Raw genomic sequence first — 16,440 nt, forward strand, 5'->3', positions numbered from 1 at the left:
TAAACAAATGTGTGTGTGTGTGTGTGTGTGTGTGTGTGTGTGTGTGTGTGTGTGTGTGTGTGTGTGTGTGTGTGTGTGTGTGTGTAAGTGTGTGTGTGTGTGTGTGTGTGTGCAGCAGGTGTGTGTGTGTGTGTGCGCAGCGTGTGTGTGAAGTGTGTGTGTGTGTGTGTGTGTGTGTGTTGCGTGGGTGTGTGTGTGTGTGTGGTCCAGAGGCCCTGTGAAGGGCTTTGTGAGTGAATCCCTGAGAGTGTGCAGGTGTGCGCAGGTTTGTGTACATACTGTACATCTCTGAATTATGGTCTGTTACCCGCCTGCTGTGTGTGAATCTCAGGTCACAAAAGGTCCGAGATGGTTTGGCGCCATGCCCGGCGTTGGGTGGGTGGTACCATCCCTTTGTGGCTCTGGCATGTGAGTGGCTCTTACTCAGTGAAGCCAAGTCAAACAGTGTTCCACCAAACAAAGATGGACCTGTTTGTTTCTCTGGGCTCAATTATGTCCCGTCCAATTGTTGCTTTAACTCTCCTTACATTCACCTTCAGTACCCCCGGTCTCAAGTGTCCTTTGTCCATTCTGAAGTAGTTGGGTGGAATACTTTAGATGGTGGCGATATAACCATTGTTCTAATATTGTTTCTTAAAGCCCGGCTAAAGAATTGATGGGGGAAGTTAAGCCTACGTGTAAAGACCTTGGTCTGCAGGAAGTCCTCCGAACAATATTTCTTTATTTTTTTTACAGTTATGCAATCCAAACCATAACAATACAGGTGGCACCACCAAAAATGTCTTTATATTTGAACAGGAACAGGTTTGTCCTGTACATTACAAAAACATTGACACAAGTAGAACCAGCTTTTAGCCACAAACGGCTCATCTGATGGAATATACGATACCTCACTGTCAGATAGTGTTTTACCAACGGAAACTAAATAGTGTGTGTAGAAATGACTGTGGTTCCATTATTCCTGTGTTACTGAATATAATCATTGCCTGTTTTCAGTTGTGTTGTGATTTTGGTTGTTTGGCCGGCGTCGTCGGTACAGACATGTTAATTAGGCCATGCAGCGTCCTGGGTGGCTCCTGTGTGATGGATGGATGCTGCTGGACATACAGTTATAAATCACGCTGTGCTGGCTCTGCAGTGATTGTCAGTGTGTGTGTTATTAAAAACCATTTGCCTCCCTGGTCTTTTGTTCTTACCCTTCATTAGGGCTGAACCCAGGTTTCACTGCCCGACGTTTTTTGGGTTTAGCATTTTAAAGGACGGCACAGGAGTGGGACCTTTCCCCCCTCGCCAGGTCAAGGTCAAGACGTGTGTCGAGTGTACGTCATCAATCATGGCGATCGGTTTCGGTGGCCGTGTGTCCCTCATCCATCACGCTGAAGGGTTTCGCCGGCCGTGTGTCTGCGTGTCGCCGTCAGGGCCGGAGGTAATTAATAACCCATGGTGACAGAATGAATGAGTTAACCTGCTCCACTCTCCTGCTGCTCTAGTGACAGATGTTAATGGTCAGCAGCTAGTTATCCCTGTTTATATGGAAGTGACTCAGGTGTATTGATTTGTTTGGTCTTTCATCGTCTCCATGTCTGTTTTAGGGACGGACAGTTGGACAGTTGGACAGTTGGCTAGCAGGCTGCAGTTGAATTGTTCTGTGGTATAAACGGTTAGCTTCTTTAATGTAGCATCCTTGCATTAGAGTATAGTTGTTAATATTCTGACAGTGTCTCATGTGGTAATGTTTTAAATCTTAAAATCTTTAAATCACAGTAAATATTGACCTGAAGTTTGATTTAAAAAGTTATATTCCAGCTTAACATCCATTCCAGGGGAGCTGGAGCCAATCCCAGCGAAGGCCAAGCGATTTATGGAGATTAAATCCTTATTATGACATTATTATGAATCTAAGATACAGTCTTAGATTAATAATTAGATAATCGTCATATTCATCGTATTACATTTGTTTGTGAAACACACACAGTATTAGAAACTGAATATTGGTTCTGTGGGAGGAACTTGGACTACCTGGAAAAAACCCACTCACACGTCCTGGAACCCGGGTTCCAAATCTGTGACCTACTTGTGAGGCAACAACGCTAGCCGCTTATCCACTGTGTAGCGAGGAAACTTTGTCAGAATAAATGCAATTAGATATTTCACCTAATTCATTGGGGCCACATCCACAGTGAAGCCTCAGCCTGGTGAGTCTGACCTGAGTCGCTCACAGAAAGGCAACGTGAGTCCTGGTGGTGCAGGAATGAGAGCGAGACTCTCCTTGCCCTCAGGTCGTGAAAGTCGATCGCTGCATTTGTTGAAAGAGCAGCTTTGTGAGGAAGCCTCTCTGACTGCTCTTCTGAAGTGCGCTCCCTGTCTGTTATGACTAAAAGAAGAGTGACCGAGTTTTCATCACCCAAGGAAGATAAAGCGCGGCCCTGAAAGGAGAGAGAAAACGCTGCAGTTTGATGTTAATTCTCTCCTTTTTGATTGTTCTGCCTGGGCAGGCAGAGTCATTGTGTGCTGGCTGTTATATTCCTGGGCTTTTTTGGACGCTTATTGTCGCGCTCTCATGCTTTCAGTCCCCAGCGTATTGGACACTTTTGTTGTGCAGGTTGCAGAGCAGCTCCACTATCAGGCTTGTGATGCGGGTCACTCGAGGTGGGCAGCAGTGGGAGGGTGTGTGGGTAGAGATGTGTGAGGAGCCTCTACGGCTGTTCAAACCCCGGTGTGGGTTGTTACCACAGAGGGAAGCTGGGTTTGCGTTGGCTCACGTGTGGGCAGCTATCATCATTAGCTAATGTGCACTCCGTGGATGAAGCTGCGTCGATGGTGCAGCCTAGAACACAAGTTCCCCATTTCCCCTCCCCTCATGCGGTGAAACCAATTCAGCGAGCAAAATCCCCACATGGACAAAACTACTCATTAACTCCCCCAAACCTCCCCCTCCACCCTTGTTGCCCCCTTTTCTCCAAACGTGCTTTAGCTTAGAGACAAACAGGGCTGTGGACAGGGCGGGGCAAAGACTGACAAAAGGGAAGAGAGGGACTAAAGCCAGAGAGGAGGATTGAATAAGTGAAAGAGCTGCCAGGGGAGAAAAGGGGGAAGAATGCGATGTCCCAGTCTGTGAGGATTCCATTTTTTTGCCCTTCCAGAATAGAACAGTAAGTCACCAGTCTCTTTGTTTGCCTTTGATCTCTCAGCTCGGGGATTTGGCACCTGACAAACCCCTCTCTGTCTGAACGAAGGCCTGCAGAGAGAGCGCTTACGAGAGTGGGAGACGGAGATAGAGTCAAAATAAGATCTGGAGTGAAGGAAAGCCATTTGAAAAAAGACGGTGTGGAAAAATCAGGTTAGGCTTTTAAGAGGACGTCTAAGAGGATGTGAGGAGCTCAGCGCCCACAAAAACCAAATACACATGTGGTCACGTGTGTGTGTGTGTGTGTGTGTGGGTTTGCCACGGCTAACCCGGACAGTGATAAATCCAGAACGTCTTAAGGGAGATTCCTCTGTAAAGCCACCGTCTTTTGGACCACCCACTGCTGCGGTCTCTTCCCTCACCCTGACACACACACACGTTCTGCTAATAAGAAGCAAATTCTCCAGATTTCCTTGAATATCGGCCTCTTTTCATCCCCCCTGACTCTTCCTCTCTGTGGATCAGCGACCGCCGTAAACAAGCGCTCATATGTTGACATCACAGTTTTCAAACAGAATGTTTGAAATGTTTAAAAACCACAGATTAAGACGCCAAAAGCCTGTCACTGGCAAACAAATCTGAATTTGTAGTTCTGCAAAGAATTGTGGCACAGCCGGTGGGGAGTGTGAGGTCAGACTGGGACAGCTTAATAATTGACAGAGGGGAAAAACTCATCAGGCGTGCACAGTTTGAGGTAGCACGCACTTAGACTGTGTCTTTTTAAAGGGACCCGAAAGCTGTGAAGCATGGGACTCAATTAAGTGTCCCTGCAGCTTTTAGGAAGGGGCGTCTTGTTCTCAAACAGCTGCTTGACCCCTCGCTCAACTCCGGACACTTTCCTGGTCAGCGCACATGTACAAACCCCCTCACAGCAACTTTTATTTTGTTTGGTCACCTGAAGCGGTCACAACCCCTTAAACAATACCCACAAATCCCAGTGTCCTTCGGTCTGCAGTGATGGGATTGGGCGTTTAGAGATTGTTTTAAAAGATAAAGCCACGACACAAAGCACCTCCCGACTAATCTCCTCACTCTTTTTCTCTTGCAACTGTGGAGGAAAGAAACGGCGGGTTTCACACCCCCCTGCAGGCTACCATCAAAGAGGCCCTCAGCTCAGCGTTAGCGAGTGAAGCGGCAGAGAATTAGCCGTGATTGACTTGAGCGGGACCAGAAAGGCTCAGCAGGTAGCAGCTAGTCCGGCCCGGTTAACGCCAGGGCTACGCTAATCCCGCTGCTTCAGAGGAGCTCCGACTTTATTACAAGTCCATGTGACGGACTTCCCAGTCTTGTGAGGGTCTGTGGATTGTGTGAGCTTGTTGCGTGGTTGGAGGAGCGACTTTGATTTCGAGTGCGTGGACATGTTTGAGTTTATGTGACGTAGCATCCTCTGATGAATTTATGATGATGTCGTTAAAGTCCACGCTTCAAATGCACATTGAGATCTGAACTGTGTGTGTGAGTCTGTGAGGAAATCCAGTTCTTTGGTAAGTGTGAACTTACAAGACGTCGTCAGGGCATTGCATGACATTCATGTGCGCAGACTAAACACCGCTTGTCCCTCATCTTAACCATAACCACTTAATGCCTTCTCCAAATCTTAACTCAACCTCAATTTGCGTCTTAATTACAACTTTAAGCAAAGACTCAGAACTGAGGTTCTGCCCAATTAGGACCAGGTTTTGGTCCGCTACTGAAAAAGTCAGTGTTTTATACCAGAAAGGGTCCTAAAGAGGAGACAGAACACACACCCACACACACACACACACATACTGCCCTCTCTACCAAACCTAAACCTCCGAACCTCCAGCCTGGATTCCATTTGCTGTGCACTGCCCCTCACACATCAGCTTCATCGATTGACAGCTTATTTGGTCCAATCAGTGTTGCGGCTGTGTGCCACACCTCTCAGAGAATTGTTCTTTTGTCCTGCTCCTCTGGTTCAGTGCTCACGGGCTGAAATATAAACCTGTTAGGCTTCTACGACAATTACAGCAATGGATGGACGGAGCGGAGAAACTCCTTGAAAGAGGAGCCCTCCTATCAAACTGTCACTCACAGGGAAGGCAAAGGTTTCACTTAGGTTACCATTTCAGACTGAAGTGTGTGTGTGTGTGTGTGTTCTTGTATGGGTGCCTTTGTGAAGACCAAAAAATGGGTATTTTGGGACAGTGAGGACATTTTGACTGGTCACCCCTTCAAAGGGCTTTTTGAGGGTAAAGATTTGGTTTAAGGGTTAGGGTTTAAGTTAAGGGTTAGACATTTAGTTGTGATGGTTAAGGTAAGGGTTAAGGGTGAGTGTCCTCACTAAGAAAGTGTGGTGGCACTGGTTTATGGAATGGCAGCAGCTCTGGTTTCACTCAGTTTAACCGCACTGGTCGACTTTGTGAGAAAGACAATCTCAAGTTATTTGATCTTGTGTTTTTGTCAGAGGATCTCGAGCCTCCAAACTCCTGTTCTGTTGTGTGTGATAACAGAACACAGGTTCATGAGGAACGGGGTGAAAGTGTTGAAGAAGGAAAACAGAGACAAAGGAATGGAGGAAGAGCTGTGGAGAGACAAAGTCGCCTCAGGGGAACATATTGTTTTCTTGCTGCTAATTTGTGGAAAATGGGCGCGATGACAGGAATCAGTCTAACCCGGCACTCTCTGAAGTCAAGTGCAAAGACATGGCATTATTCCTATATCACCACACTCTAATCAGCCTTTATTGAACTTTATTTGTTCTTCTTCTTGTGGATCTAACCTACAGAACATGCAGCACTCACTGCAGACGGAGGTTTTTACTCCCTTTCATTGTGTTCACTGGATTATTTACTTTGTCTATGATGAATGACAACAGAGGGGCATCTTGTTTTACCGCATGTGTGGAATTAAACACCTGTTTGTCTTGATTTATCTTGATTTATCTGAGTTTATCTCTGTGGTGTGTCAACATGAGGACGTTGAGGAGTTGTATTGTAAGATATGTTTCCCTGACACGCCCTTGCTTTTTCTCGTGTGAAAACATCTAAACATGTGATCCCAGGGTAAACAGTATTATGGTATCTGAATTAAAAAAATGCATGTTTTAATGTCTCATCTAACCTCACCTCCTTTCCTCCTCCAGCCTGTAAGATCGGATACTACCGGGCTCTGGCCAGTGACGGCTCCTGCTCCAAGTGTCCGCTCCACAGTTACTCCGTGAGAGAGGGATCCACCTCCTGTGTTTGCGACAAGGGATACTTCCGCTCGGAGACGGACCCGGCATCCATGCCCTGCACCCGTAAGTACACCCACATGTGGCACTGGAATACATGACATTCATACAGCTGTATTAGCAATGGTTTACAGTGACTTGTAAACACAGAGTCTTGTGTTTTCGCGCAGCCACCCACACTCGCATGCGACCTGAATTATCCCCTCTCACGCACAAACCACTGGCTGCTTTCATGCTGTGTTCCTCTGGAGTTCTTCAGGTCCCTGACCTTGAATTTCAAACCCAAAAACTCCAAGATGGGATTCCAAGATGGCTGACGATCAGTAAATGGGAACAGTTTTTTTGTCTAAAATAAATCACAGCATTTGACAAACACCTCAGTCACTTTTGGTGCATTTCCAACTCAACAACTAAAATGTGACATCAACAGACTGCCGGCCACTGATTGGTCAGAGAGCGTCGTCATGAGCGTCTGACTCAAGTCGATCAGTTAAAAATCCAAATCTTTTTAATGACAGAAAACAACCACTTTGCTCGTCACTAGTTTGTGCGTTTGTGTCGTCACGTGCAGTTTCATGCAGTCGCGCTATGAACATCCCGCCAACGCTGAGGAGGTTCCACGAAGTCATGGAAAATGACGCGTTTGATACCAAACCAAGAAACGCTAGAACTGTTTCATGAAAAGCAACAACAGTTGTCGTTCAACACCAGGTTGTACTTAGTGAGTCATGAAGTGAGGAGGGAGAGGACAACCAAGGACGACAAATGGACATGTTTACAGAGACAGTGAAGGCAGTGGGAACAAAGATCCGGAGACGGATGATATGCAAAAAATAAATCTGATGTTAAAAAGAGACAAAAAAGTTCAGGAAAATTCAAACAGGAGCACATGGAGCTGAGGGAAGATGTTGAGCTGAATTTCTCAGGATGTGTGACTTTCCTCTCTGTGGATGTGAGTCAACCCCTGGTGACCGTGCTTGGTACTGACCTCAGGCCCTGACTCACAGTGACTGAGATAACAAACACTGCTGCAATGGTTCCTCTCTCAGTTTGTACTGGCGGAAATTCAAAATGATCCAACTTGACACTCGGTACCGACTCATATCGTGGTTAAAATGACTGGATCACGGAAACACAAGAGCCTAAAATCCACTAAAAAACCCGAGATTTCATATCCACAGACTTTATGTTGATGTGTTTATTAAATGTCTGTTGGTTGTTTTTAAAATGGCTGGTGGTAAATGCAGCCGCACAAATATGAGATTTTTTTTGGTCCCCAAAACAAACCTTTTGTTAAGATTTGCATCCATATTTTGAAATACAGTGCATGCAACTACATTTAAATGTCTTTAGCAAACATCTCATGTTCATGTTTGATATCAGTTGTTACAGTTATGACTGTAATTTAGTCTCTAAATTATACAATTATTATTATTATTATTATTCTTTGATTGTGATTTGGGTCACTTTAGTTTGTCATCTTTAAAAAGTGAGTCCTCATATAGAACGTTTGGAAAACACAGGTTTGAAATCAGTTCTGGTGGAGAACACACAGAGCAATCACACTTTCACATGACAGACGTTATGTATGAGTGAGTGTGCGTCATGAAGCAGTCTACACATGTGTTTGGCTCCGTGTTCGGCCTGAGTGTCCATTAATCACTCACTCACTCACTCACTCACTCACTCACTCACTCACTCAGTCCCAGTAATTGTTGTCCCGTTGTTAAAGAGACTCTGCTCTGTTGTTAAACACACACGTGAGTTCAGATTGAAGTATTGTGTTGTTTTTCACTTTTGCACTGACCATTAAACCTGACACATCGTTTTTCTCAAACTTTATTCCCAGATACATTAAACAGCTGTTGTTAATCATAGAGAATCATTTTTTTTTGTTAAATGCAGCTACGATGTGAAGAATTCTGTCATGATTAATTGATTATAAAATAAATTAGCCTCTATTTTGATAATTAGTCAATAATTATTGCATAATTTTAGGTTTGTTTAGGGTTTTTTTATTGTTAGAGTGTCACATTAAAGTCTGAAAGAAATATTACGACAAACCCGGATTGTTTTTTGTGGTTTTGCTTTTAAATAAATGACACATTTGTCATTCAAGGAAATAGTCATTTACATTTTTAAGTTGTCTGATTTTTAAACTCAGACTGTTAATTAATGTAAATACACTCATTTTTTTAAAACTGTAAAATCTACATAACTGTTGCACATTTCCTGCTGTTAGAGGAAATATTTAAATTATATATAAAATATTCCCAAATAATTTAATGAGGTAAACACACAATATGGTTTAACTACAACCTTTTAATTAGTGCTTTTATAGTTGTTATTCTTTAACGCAGGTTCCGCCTGATGATAATAATAATTCTCACAGTTTTGAATGAAAAGTGATAAATCCTCAGATGTTTAAACATAAGTCTCGTCTTGTATTAAGTTACAACCTCTAATTTAATGGAAGGTCCCGTTAGTCACTGTGGCATCTGAGCGGCTGTCAAAGCTCATGACTCGCCTCGTTTCATTGGACCCTGCGCTGACGTTTCTCCCACATTCCCAAAGCTTCCTTCCTTGGCGAGGAAGTGAACGTTAGAGCCAGACTCTCTCTCTCAGCGAGCGGGTCAACATTTGATCTTTGAACTATCACCCCGTCTGTCGTCTGCTGTTACCCTTCCCTCTGCCGTTCTTCTCACCCACATGTCAGAGCTGTGTAATTACAGCTGTCACTCATACATCCTTTCTTATTCACATTTTCTTTTCAGTTTTTCAGTCGAAAACACACTCAGTCACGAACAGAGCAGATGAAGAGGGAGAAAAACTCTCGTCAAGTCATTTCCCTGTTTCCCTTGTTCACTGTGTGTGTGTGTGTGTGTGTGTGCAGGTAATTGAAAATGCTTTTGCTCTCGTAGCTCGAGGTCTTACGACGTAAGAGGATGATTAAAAGTGCATGTTGTGTAATTCCGTCATGATGCGACTGCTCGTGTGCAGGTTCTATTCTTCTCATATTCTCGTGAGTGTCCTCTTGATGGTGCTTTAACCTTTGATCCAAACTCACACTTTTTAACAACAGCGACATCATTAACCCTATACGAGCCTATACGCTCATGACCATAATAAAAATATAGGATCATTTCCCTTACACGCATTACAATAAAAAAGCCTGTTTTGTGAATGTAAGTCAAATAAAACGTTGCCAGTTAAAAACAAGAACTCTAGTAAAGTGCAGATGCTTGAAAATCACCGTAAAACTGTGGTGAAAAGTGATGAGTTTTATGTTAAGACAGATACGTTAACGTACAAACACACAGACGCTTCACTGCTGCTGTATACACACAAATGTCAGGTCAGACAGACAGGCTGTTTTCAGACTACAGCAGAAGTGTATGTACTTCTCACTTTATGGTGAGTAATAAAACACGGTGGTAATGAGGACCAGTGACAGACGCCCGCGGGAGCCGGACTGCACTGCATTCACCGTGTCAGGACGGGTGTTCTCCGTTTTGGGGTTTCTTTTGCCACTTGATGTGTTTGTCAGATTTTTGCCCAATTTTCTTTGTGGTGGTTTGGTAGAGGAAGGAGGGAAGGAAGGAAGGAGGGAGGGAGGGAGTGAGTGAGTGAGGGAGGAATGAACACAGAGTGGGGAGGGATCCAGAGGGAGAGGCTCAATGAATCCCAGCCGGATGGTAATAGCGAGGCCGGCTCTCTGGCCAACGTTGCCTCGGTGCGGCACAATTACTGATGGAAAGAGACAGAAAGAGAGAGGGATGAAATGAGGGGAAACGGGAAATGGAGGCATGCAGAGGCAGGAAAAAATGTAGAATGTGAAGAGAAGTAAATTGAGAAAGACCAATTAAAGAAGGGAGGGTGGAGGTGGAGGTGAAGGCGTGACGGGAATGAAAAAGAAAGACGTCTCGCAGCAAATATCACGGCCATGAACCAACGGAAAAACACACGACTATTTCTGAGTTTCCCTCGGGATTTCACCACTGAGCTGAAGTCTTATGAAGGTTTCTGCGCTCCTTCCTCCTCGTACTGTTCTGTCTCTCCCAGGATTAATTATGGAGTGTCAGTCACAGCCGACGGCTCTCCCACGCTCCCGTGCTCCCGCTGGATGCTTGTGGTGGAGAGAGCGACAGGTAGAGTTAGCCAGTGTGTGAGTGTGTGTGTGAGTGTGTGTGGAATGTGTTAAACACTTCATACACACATAACTATTGTTTGAGGTGATTCTACAAACACACACACGCCGACGCCGGAATTTAAAGCTGCAATAGACAAGTTTAGTCTTAAACTTGACGTCGGGAGTTTAAAAGTGCAACTGTGTAACTATGGTTACAACCACTATTGTCTCCGTCCATGTAAGCGTCTGCATGGACATCAACGGAGACATTTGACCACCTGATTTGTTCTGAGTCAGGGATTTTAAATAATGTTACGTTCACTGTACTTATTTTATTTTCATTTTGTTTTTTGAATCTTAAAACATTTGGTTTCAGATGTTTTAGTGCTTTATTTTTTTTAAAGCACTGGGTTTAGTTTGGGTTTATTTCCTGCTGTTGTTTATATTTTTTAATAATAATTGTGATGATAAGAATCTGTTATTCACCACAGTTTGTTTATGACAGTGACCAGACAGGAAGCTGTCTGCTACGTCTTTAGACATTCTGCTGGTTTCATAGTTGACAAATGAATGAGTGAATTTCCCAGATGTTTGACAGAAAGACACACACACACACACACACACACACACAGTGACAGGGACACTGAAGTCACCTTTTCCTCTGCGATGGCACGGAGGGCAGTGGAGGTTATAGTTGAACTTATGACAGTTATGAGTGATGGTTTGTGCCTTATTTTTAGAAACCCCATCTGTAACTTGTCGCCCACATCTGAGAAGCAAAGGAAGGGAACGAGGTGCAGGAGAGAGGAGAGGAGAGAAAGTGGAGAAACTAGGGGAAGAAAGTGCTTTATCACCATTTTTAATGAGAATTTATTAATAGGATTTCATTGGCTGAGCGACGCTGATATGAACACATGAATGTTCTGCATCCTTTTATCTCTTGGAACGTAGAGCAGTGGTTTCTCAGCGGGGGTCTCGGAACCTCTGTGGGTCCAAACTCATATCCTGGGGTCCATGAAATAATTATATACACAATAATTAAGTAGAATTTTATATTTATATCTAAAAAGTTGATGCATGAGACAGAACAAAGGAAACATTCAGACCTGACAAACGAAGGTGAAGCCGTACGACAGCGAGTGAAAGGCTGAATTCTGTTGAGCAGAAGTTTATTGCAACAGACTGTGTCCTGCAGCCGCTCCGGTCCAGAAACATGGAACCAGCCACACATGTGTCTGAGGTGAAGCACAGGGCATGAGTTACTGAGTAGAGTTGCAGTAAGTTATAGTAATCATATGTTAAATCCGTGTTAGGTCCATGAAAGTTTTACTGTGAACTATGTTGTGTTCCATATCAAAACAAACACTTATTTTGAAATTCTGTGGAATATTTGTTGTGATACGATGGAATGACAGGTCCTTGATATGCAGTAGCTTTGTGTAAAAATGTTAAAACTGTGGCTGCAAAGGCAAATCGACGCGTCACAGAAACTTAATCCCACAATGCTGGAGATTTTTATCTGAGTCTGGATGACGTGCACCACCACAGCCAATCAGAGACAAGGCCAACAGAAATACAACCCTGCAAAAAGAACTCTAAATGATAAAACCTAAAGTAAGTCAGTTAATTCAAACTATAGTAAGGAAGTTGTCTTCATATAACAATAGAAGACACGAGATTAACGTTGTTTTTCTTTGTTTAATGCAAACCAGGGAGTCCCTGACAGTGATTGTTTTCTAATTTAAATCACAATTCAAATAAAGGCAAATTATAGAGCCAATTATTTAGCTCTATGCATATTAAAAAGTGAAACTCCAACATGTTGGATACAGTTAATATCTATATTATTATATTGCAAATCAAATCACAATTGAAGCATCTGTCCCAACAGTCGTAATGTGATACCAAAATCACTCAGCCTTAGTCCCTGACCCACGTTAGAACCCTGACCTGGAGGTCAGTTTCAGTCAGAGGCAATCGTCCTGACCTCACATCATCCATCCATCCATCCATCCAGACCTTCACTGGCTTCTACAGCCTGGTTGAACAGACGTCCATATACATAATGATCATCTAGTCCACAGGTAAACCTGAAGTGGACTCATTCTTGCTCGTGTGCACACGATGCTCCACTCGTCCCCGCTGCTGCTGCTGCTGCTGCTGCTGCTGCTGCTGCTGCTGCTGCTGCTGCTGCTGCTGCTGCTCTGTGAAATCACTCATTGTCACTGTGCTCCTCCAAAAATAATACTGATAATTAATTTCCGTTGTGAAATGAATCGTGTGTGGACCGACTCGCTTTCATATTTCACCCCGCATCGATCCCCCAGCTCGCTCGCATGCGCTTCATTAGTCAGAGACAGAGAGAGAGAGAGAGAGAGAGAGAGAGAGAGAGGGATGGTGGGAGAGTTAAGTCAATTACCGCTGTTGTGTTTGAAAGCATTGCAAAACAACACATTCATTACAATGGAGCTGACACACAAAGTGGGATTGATGAGGCGCAGAGTTTGTGTCACAGAACTGCAGCTCAGCTTTTTACATCACAGTCTAAAGTTATGGAGTGTGTGTCACTCTCTATAAAGGCTCGTCGTTAGCCGTCTGTCTGCCAACCTCCAGCTGATTCCACATACGTGTATGAATGGGAAAGAAAATCTGCCGACCTATTGGATTTCAGCTAACGTGCTGGATTATCTGCAGTGAAACTGGACCCTCTCTTGCTATAATGGACAGGACATTAAAAAGAAATGTGAGAAGTCTCAGGTCCCAACCATGAGACGACACACTCAATTATAGTATAGTTTACTTTATATATGTATATATATATATACATACATACATTTTGTACATGTTCTGGTTTATTTGCTCCTGTTTGGAGGAATAAAAATGTTGACTTTCTGCAGACAAAACCACTCGATCAGCGAATATGTTTTTTTTTTACTACTAAGTTTCGTCAACATAAATGATGGGGGGGGCAGCCCAGACACGTGGGGGACTGGGGTGCCTCAGAGCAAGGTACCCAATCCCTCTGGCTCACCATTCACTCTAACTTGACCTCAGTTGCGGTACTCGTGATGCAGGTGCCAAACCTGGATAAATGGGTTGCGTCAGGAAAAGCAGCTGAAAAAATCTCTGTAAAATCAAATATGTGGATCAGTGAAAACGCTGGTCACCAGCTGAAGCTTCTAACATCAACTCTTTCTTCTGTCTTCCTCTGGTCTAGGTCCTCCATCAGCGCCCATCCATCTCATCTCCAATGTGAACGAGACTTCTGTAAATCTGGAGTGGAGTCCGCCCCGGAGCTCGGGAGGACGCCAGGACCTGACATACAATGTGGTTTGCAAGCGCTGCGGTCCTGACGGCCGGCGCTGTCAGCCCTGTGGCAACGGCATCCACTTCAGCCCCCAGCAGCTGAGCCTGAAGGGAACCAGGGTGTCCATCAACGAGCTGCAAGCCCACACCAACTACACCTTTGAGGTGTGGGCCGTGAACGGAGTCTCGCCTCAGAGTCCCGGGCCGGAGCAGGCCGTGTCGGTGACCGTCACCACCAACCAGGCTGGTAAGACGTTCAGACATGAAGGCTTGAGTTCAACAGTCAATGTGACTTTGGTTCCTGCAAGTGCGTCTATATGAGGTACTGACATGTAGTCAGCACTGACTGTACTGTGTGTGTCTGTGTGTGTGTGTGTGTGTGTGTGTGCGCCCCTGCACCGAGAACCAGGGAAACAAGCCAACACAAGAACTCAAGGAAAAACAGATGTTAACCACTCACTGTAACAGAAGGTTGACCTCATCAACGTCGACTGCTTTATATTAGAGGACAACACAATCTTTTGGTCTACTGTCGCCTTCTTTGATACGTTTGTGTGTTTGTGTTAGAGTCACACAAAACACACCTGAATGAACTGATGGAAGCAACAGCAGATAAAAAACTCAAACGTTCTTATTGTCTCTGGTTTACACAGAGACACAAACTGTAGACTCAAGCGTTCATAGATTCATTGATCCTCTTGAACTGACCTGTGACCTGTGACCTGTGACCTGTTTACAATGAGTATTGTTGATATGACTTGACCTGTGTGTCATTTTCATGACTTCTACTTATTCCATTACTCCACACAACAGAGTTTTCACACCGTTTGAAGACAGTTGTGTTGAGTGACGTTTGTCAAAAACGATACATTTCTGTGCGTTAATGCACTTTACACACTAATGACAAGGAAAGTAATGAATTTGCATTTGCTACCTTGTCTTTCCCCCGCCTCTGTGTCATGAATTATTCATGTGTTAATGCACGTCACTCAGTTTGCTAAATGTAGGGCATCTCCAGGGGTTGGCGCTCTCATCCAGCTCTGCTTCTGGACTCGTATGTGCATATGAACAACATGACGTGTGCTGCAGAAGCTTTTTAGCTGTGTTTGATGCAGAGCATAAGTTTGTTGTAAGTTGAAGTAGTTTTTTGGGGGCAATCTGCGTGTCAAAACATGTTTATTAAAGCTGTGAATAATTTGGGTGATTACTGAAGGAGGGATGATGGATTCTCTGCAGTGGGAAATGATTTTCTGCAATATTTCACTGGAGTTTTTGCATAATTAGGCATGAGAAGCCCAGACTGAAGATAGGGGCAAGGCGCTATATTTAGCTCAGAAGCTAATGAATGAGATGAGTTGTATTGATCTGTGGAGGCTTCATTACTAATGCTGCTGGATGGTGTGTGTTTGTATACGTGTATGCGTGTAATTCTTCTGCCTCTCCAGCCTGGGGTTGTGTTCAAAGCCTCCTGTTGTTTTGTCATTTAGCCATTTTGTAACTGGTTGTTGTGCAAATGGATTTTATGACCCTGGCCCTTTCTCTTCGTCCCTCCCTCTTCTCCTCCACTTATAGCTGATCATTACCTTAGCCTTCTTTATTGCCCTGCTCTTGGGTGGTAAGCTAAGTGCCCCTTTGTGTCGCCTTTTTTTATCACTAATTTCCATCCCTGGGAAAAGCGAATATCTTGAAAAGGGCTTGGACTGGCAATGTAAGGACACAGTGGCTTGATTTATTAGCTGGGGTCAGGAAGATAGAGATGAATGGATGTGCTGCCTTTTGGAGAGCGCCATGTGTGGGAGCTTCAATGGAGCACAGCCATTAAAGGCTCGTAATAACATCTTAGAAGCAGATATCCCACTCTGTTACTGCTATAGAAGTCATAATCCAGATTCTGACACATATGGGGCTTTTTTTTTGCTTTTCCATTAAGGAAGAGAAGGTACTTTACCCGGTACCTGGTATGAGAGTGACATTTAACACAATAATCAATGCCCCAATACGAGCACTACAGTGAGCATGCATGGAAATATACCGTGGTCTGTGGACAACGTGCAGACACAGACACAAACTGAGCTACACATACACCTCAATGTTTCCCAAGTCCCTTCATTTCCCACCATGTTCGGTTCATACCTTTCACACAGGGTAAACATTGTTGGGGCAGTTGCTGGCATTGATGCCTGACAGGGATAAGGTTCCAATCCTGGTTTCTGTGTGGAGGGTTGCATGTTCTCCTCATGTGTTCACTTCAGGTACTTCAGGTTCATCTCTGTATGTGATGGACTGGCGACCTGGGATTAGCTGAATGATCTTCCTGGGTCTGGTGACAGTGACACACAAACTCTCACACAGACGTCCACACACACACACACACACTGTAAAACATGCAGCAAACAATGATGAGACGCAACGGAAACATCGTCTATATCTCAGTCAGCAGATTAGCCTAAAGCAACCTTGTGTGTGTCTGTGATTGTGTGTGTGTGTGTGTGTGTGTGTGTGTGTGTGTGTGTGTGTGTGTTTGCACATGTGCTCAACTGAGTGCAAGTGAGAGAATATGTTACACTAAATATTTTCACGCTCATGGACAAAGACATTTCACCCACATTTCAAACAATGTGT

The 16,440-nt window shown here is 44.2% G+C and overlaps 1 protein-coding gene across 2 annotated transcripts in view; it reads left to right on the top strand.

Annotated features, from left to right (window-relative positions):
- Positions 1-16,440, top strand: part of LOC122773354 (ephrin type-A receptor 4) — a 54,965-nt gene that overhangs the window by 16,434 nt on the left and 22,091 nt on the right. For both annotated transcript variants that reach the window (XM_044031977.1, XM_044031976.1), the window contains exons 4-5: positions 6,294-6,449; positions 13,730-14,065. In XM_044031977.1, coding sequence (XP_043887912.1) covers positions 6,294-6,449; positions 13,730-14,065 — 492 coding nt within the window. The remainder of the gene's footprint in view (positions 1-6,293; positions 6,450-13,729; positions 14,066-16,440) is intronic.

The sequence above is a fragment of the Solea senegalensis genome, linkage group LG8, assembly GCF_019176455.1.
Source record: "Solea senegalensis isolate Sse05_10M linkage group LG8, IFAPA_SoseM_1, whole genome shotgun sequence".
Lineage (NCBI taxonomy): Eukaryota > Metazoa > Chordata > Actinopteri > Pleuronectiformes > Soleidae > Solea > Solea senegalensis.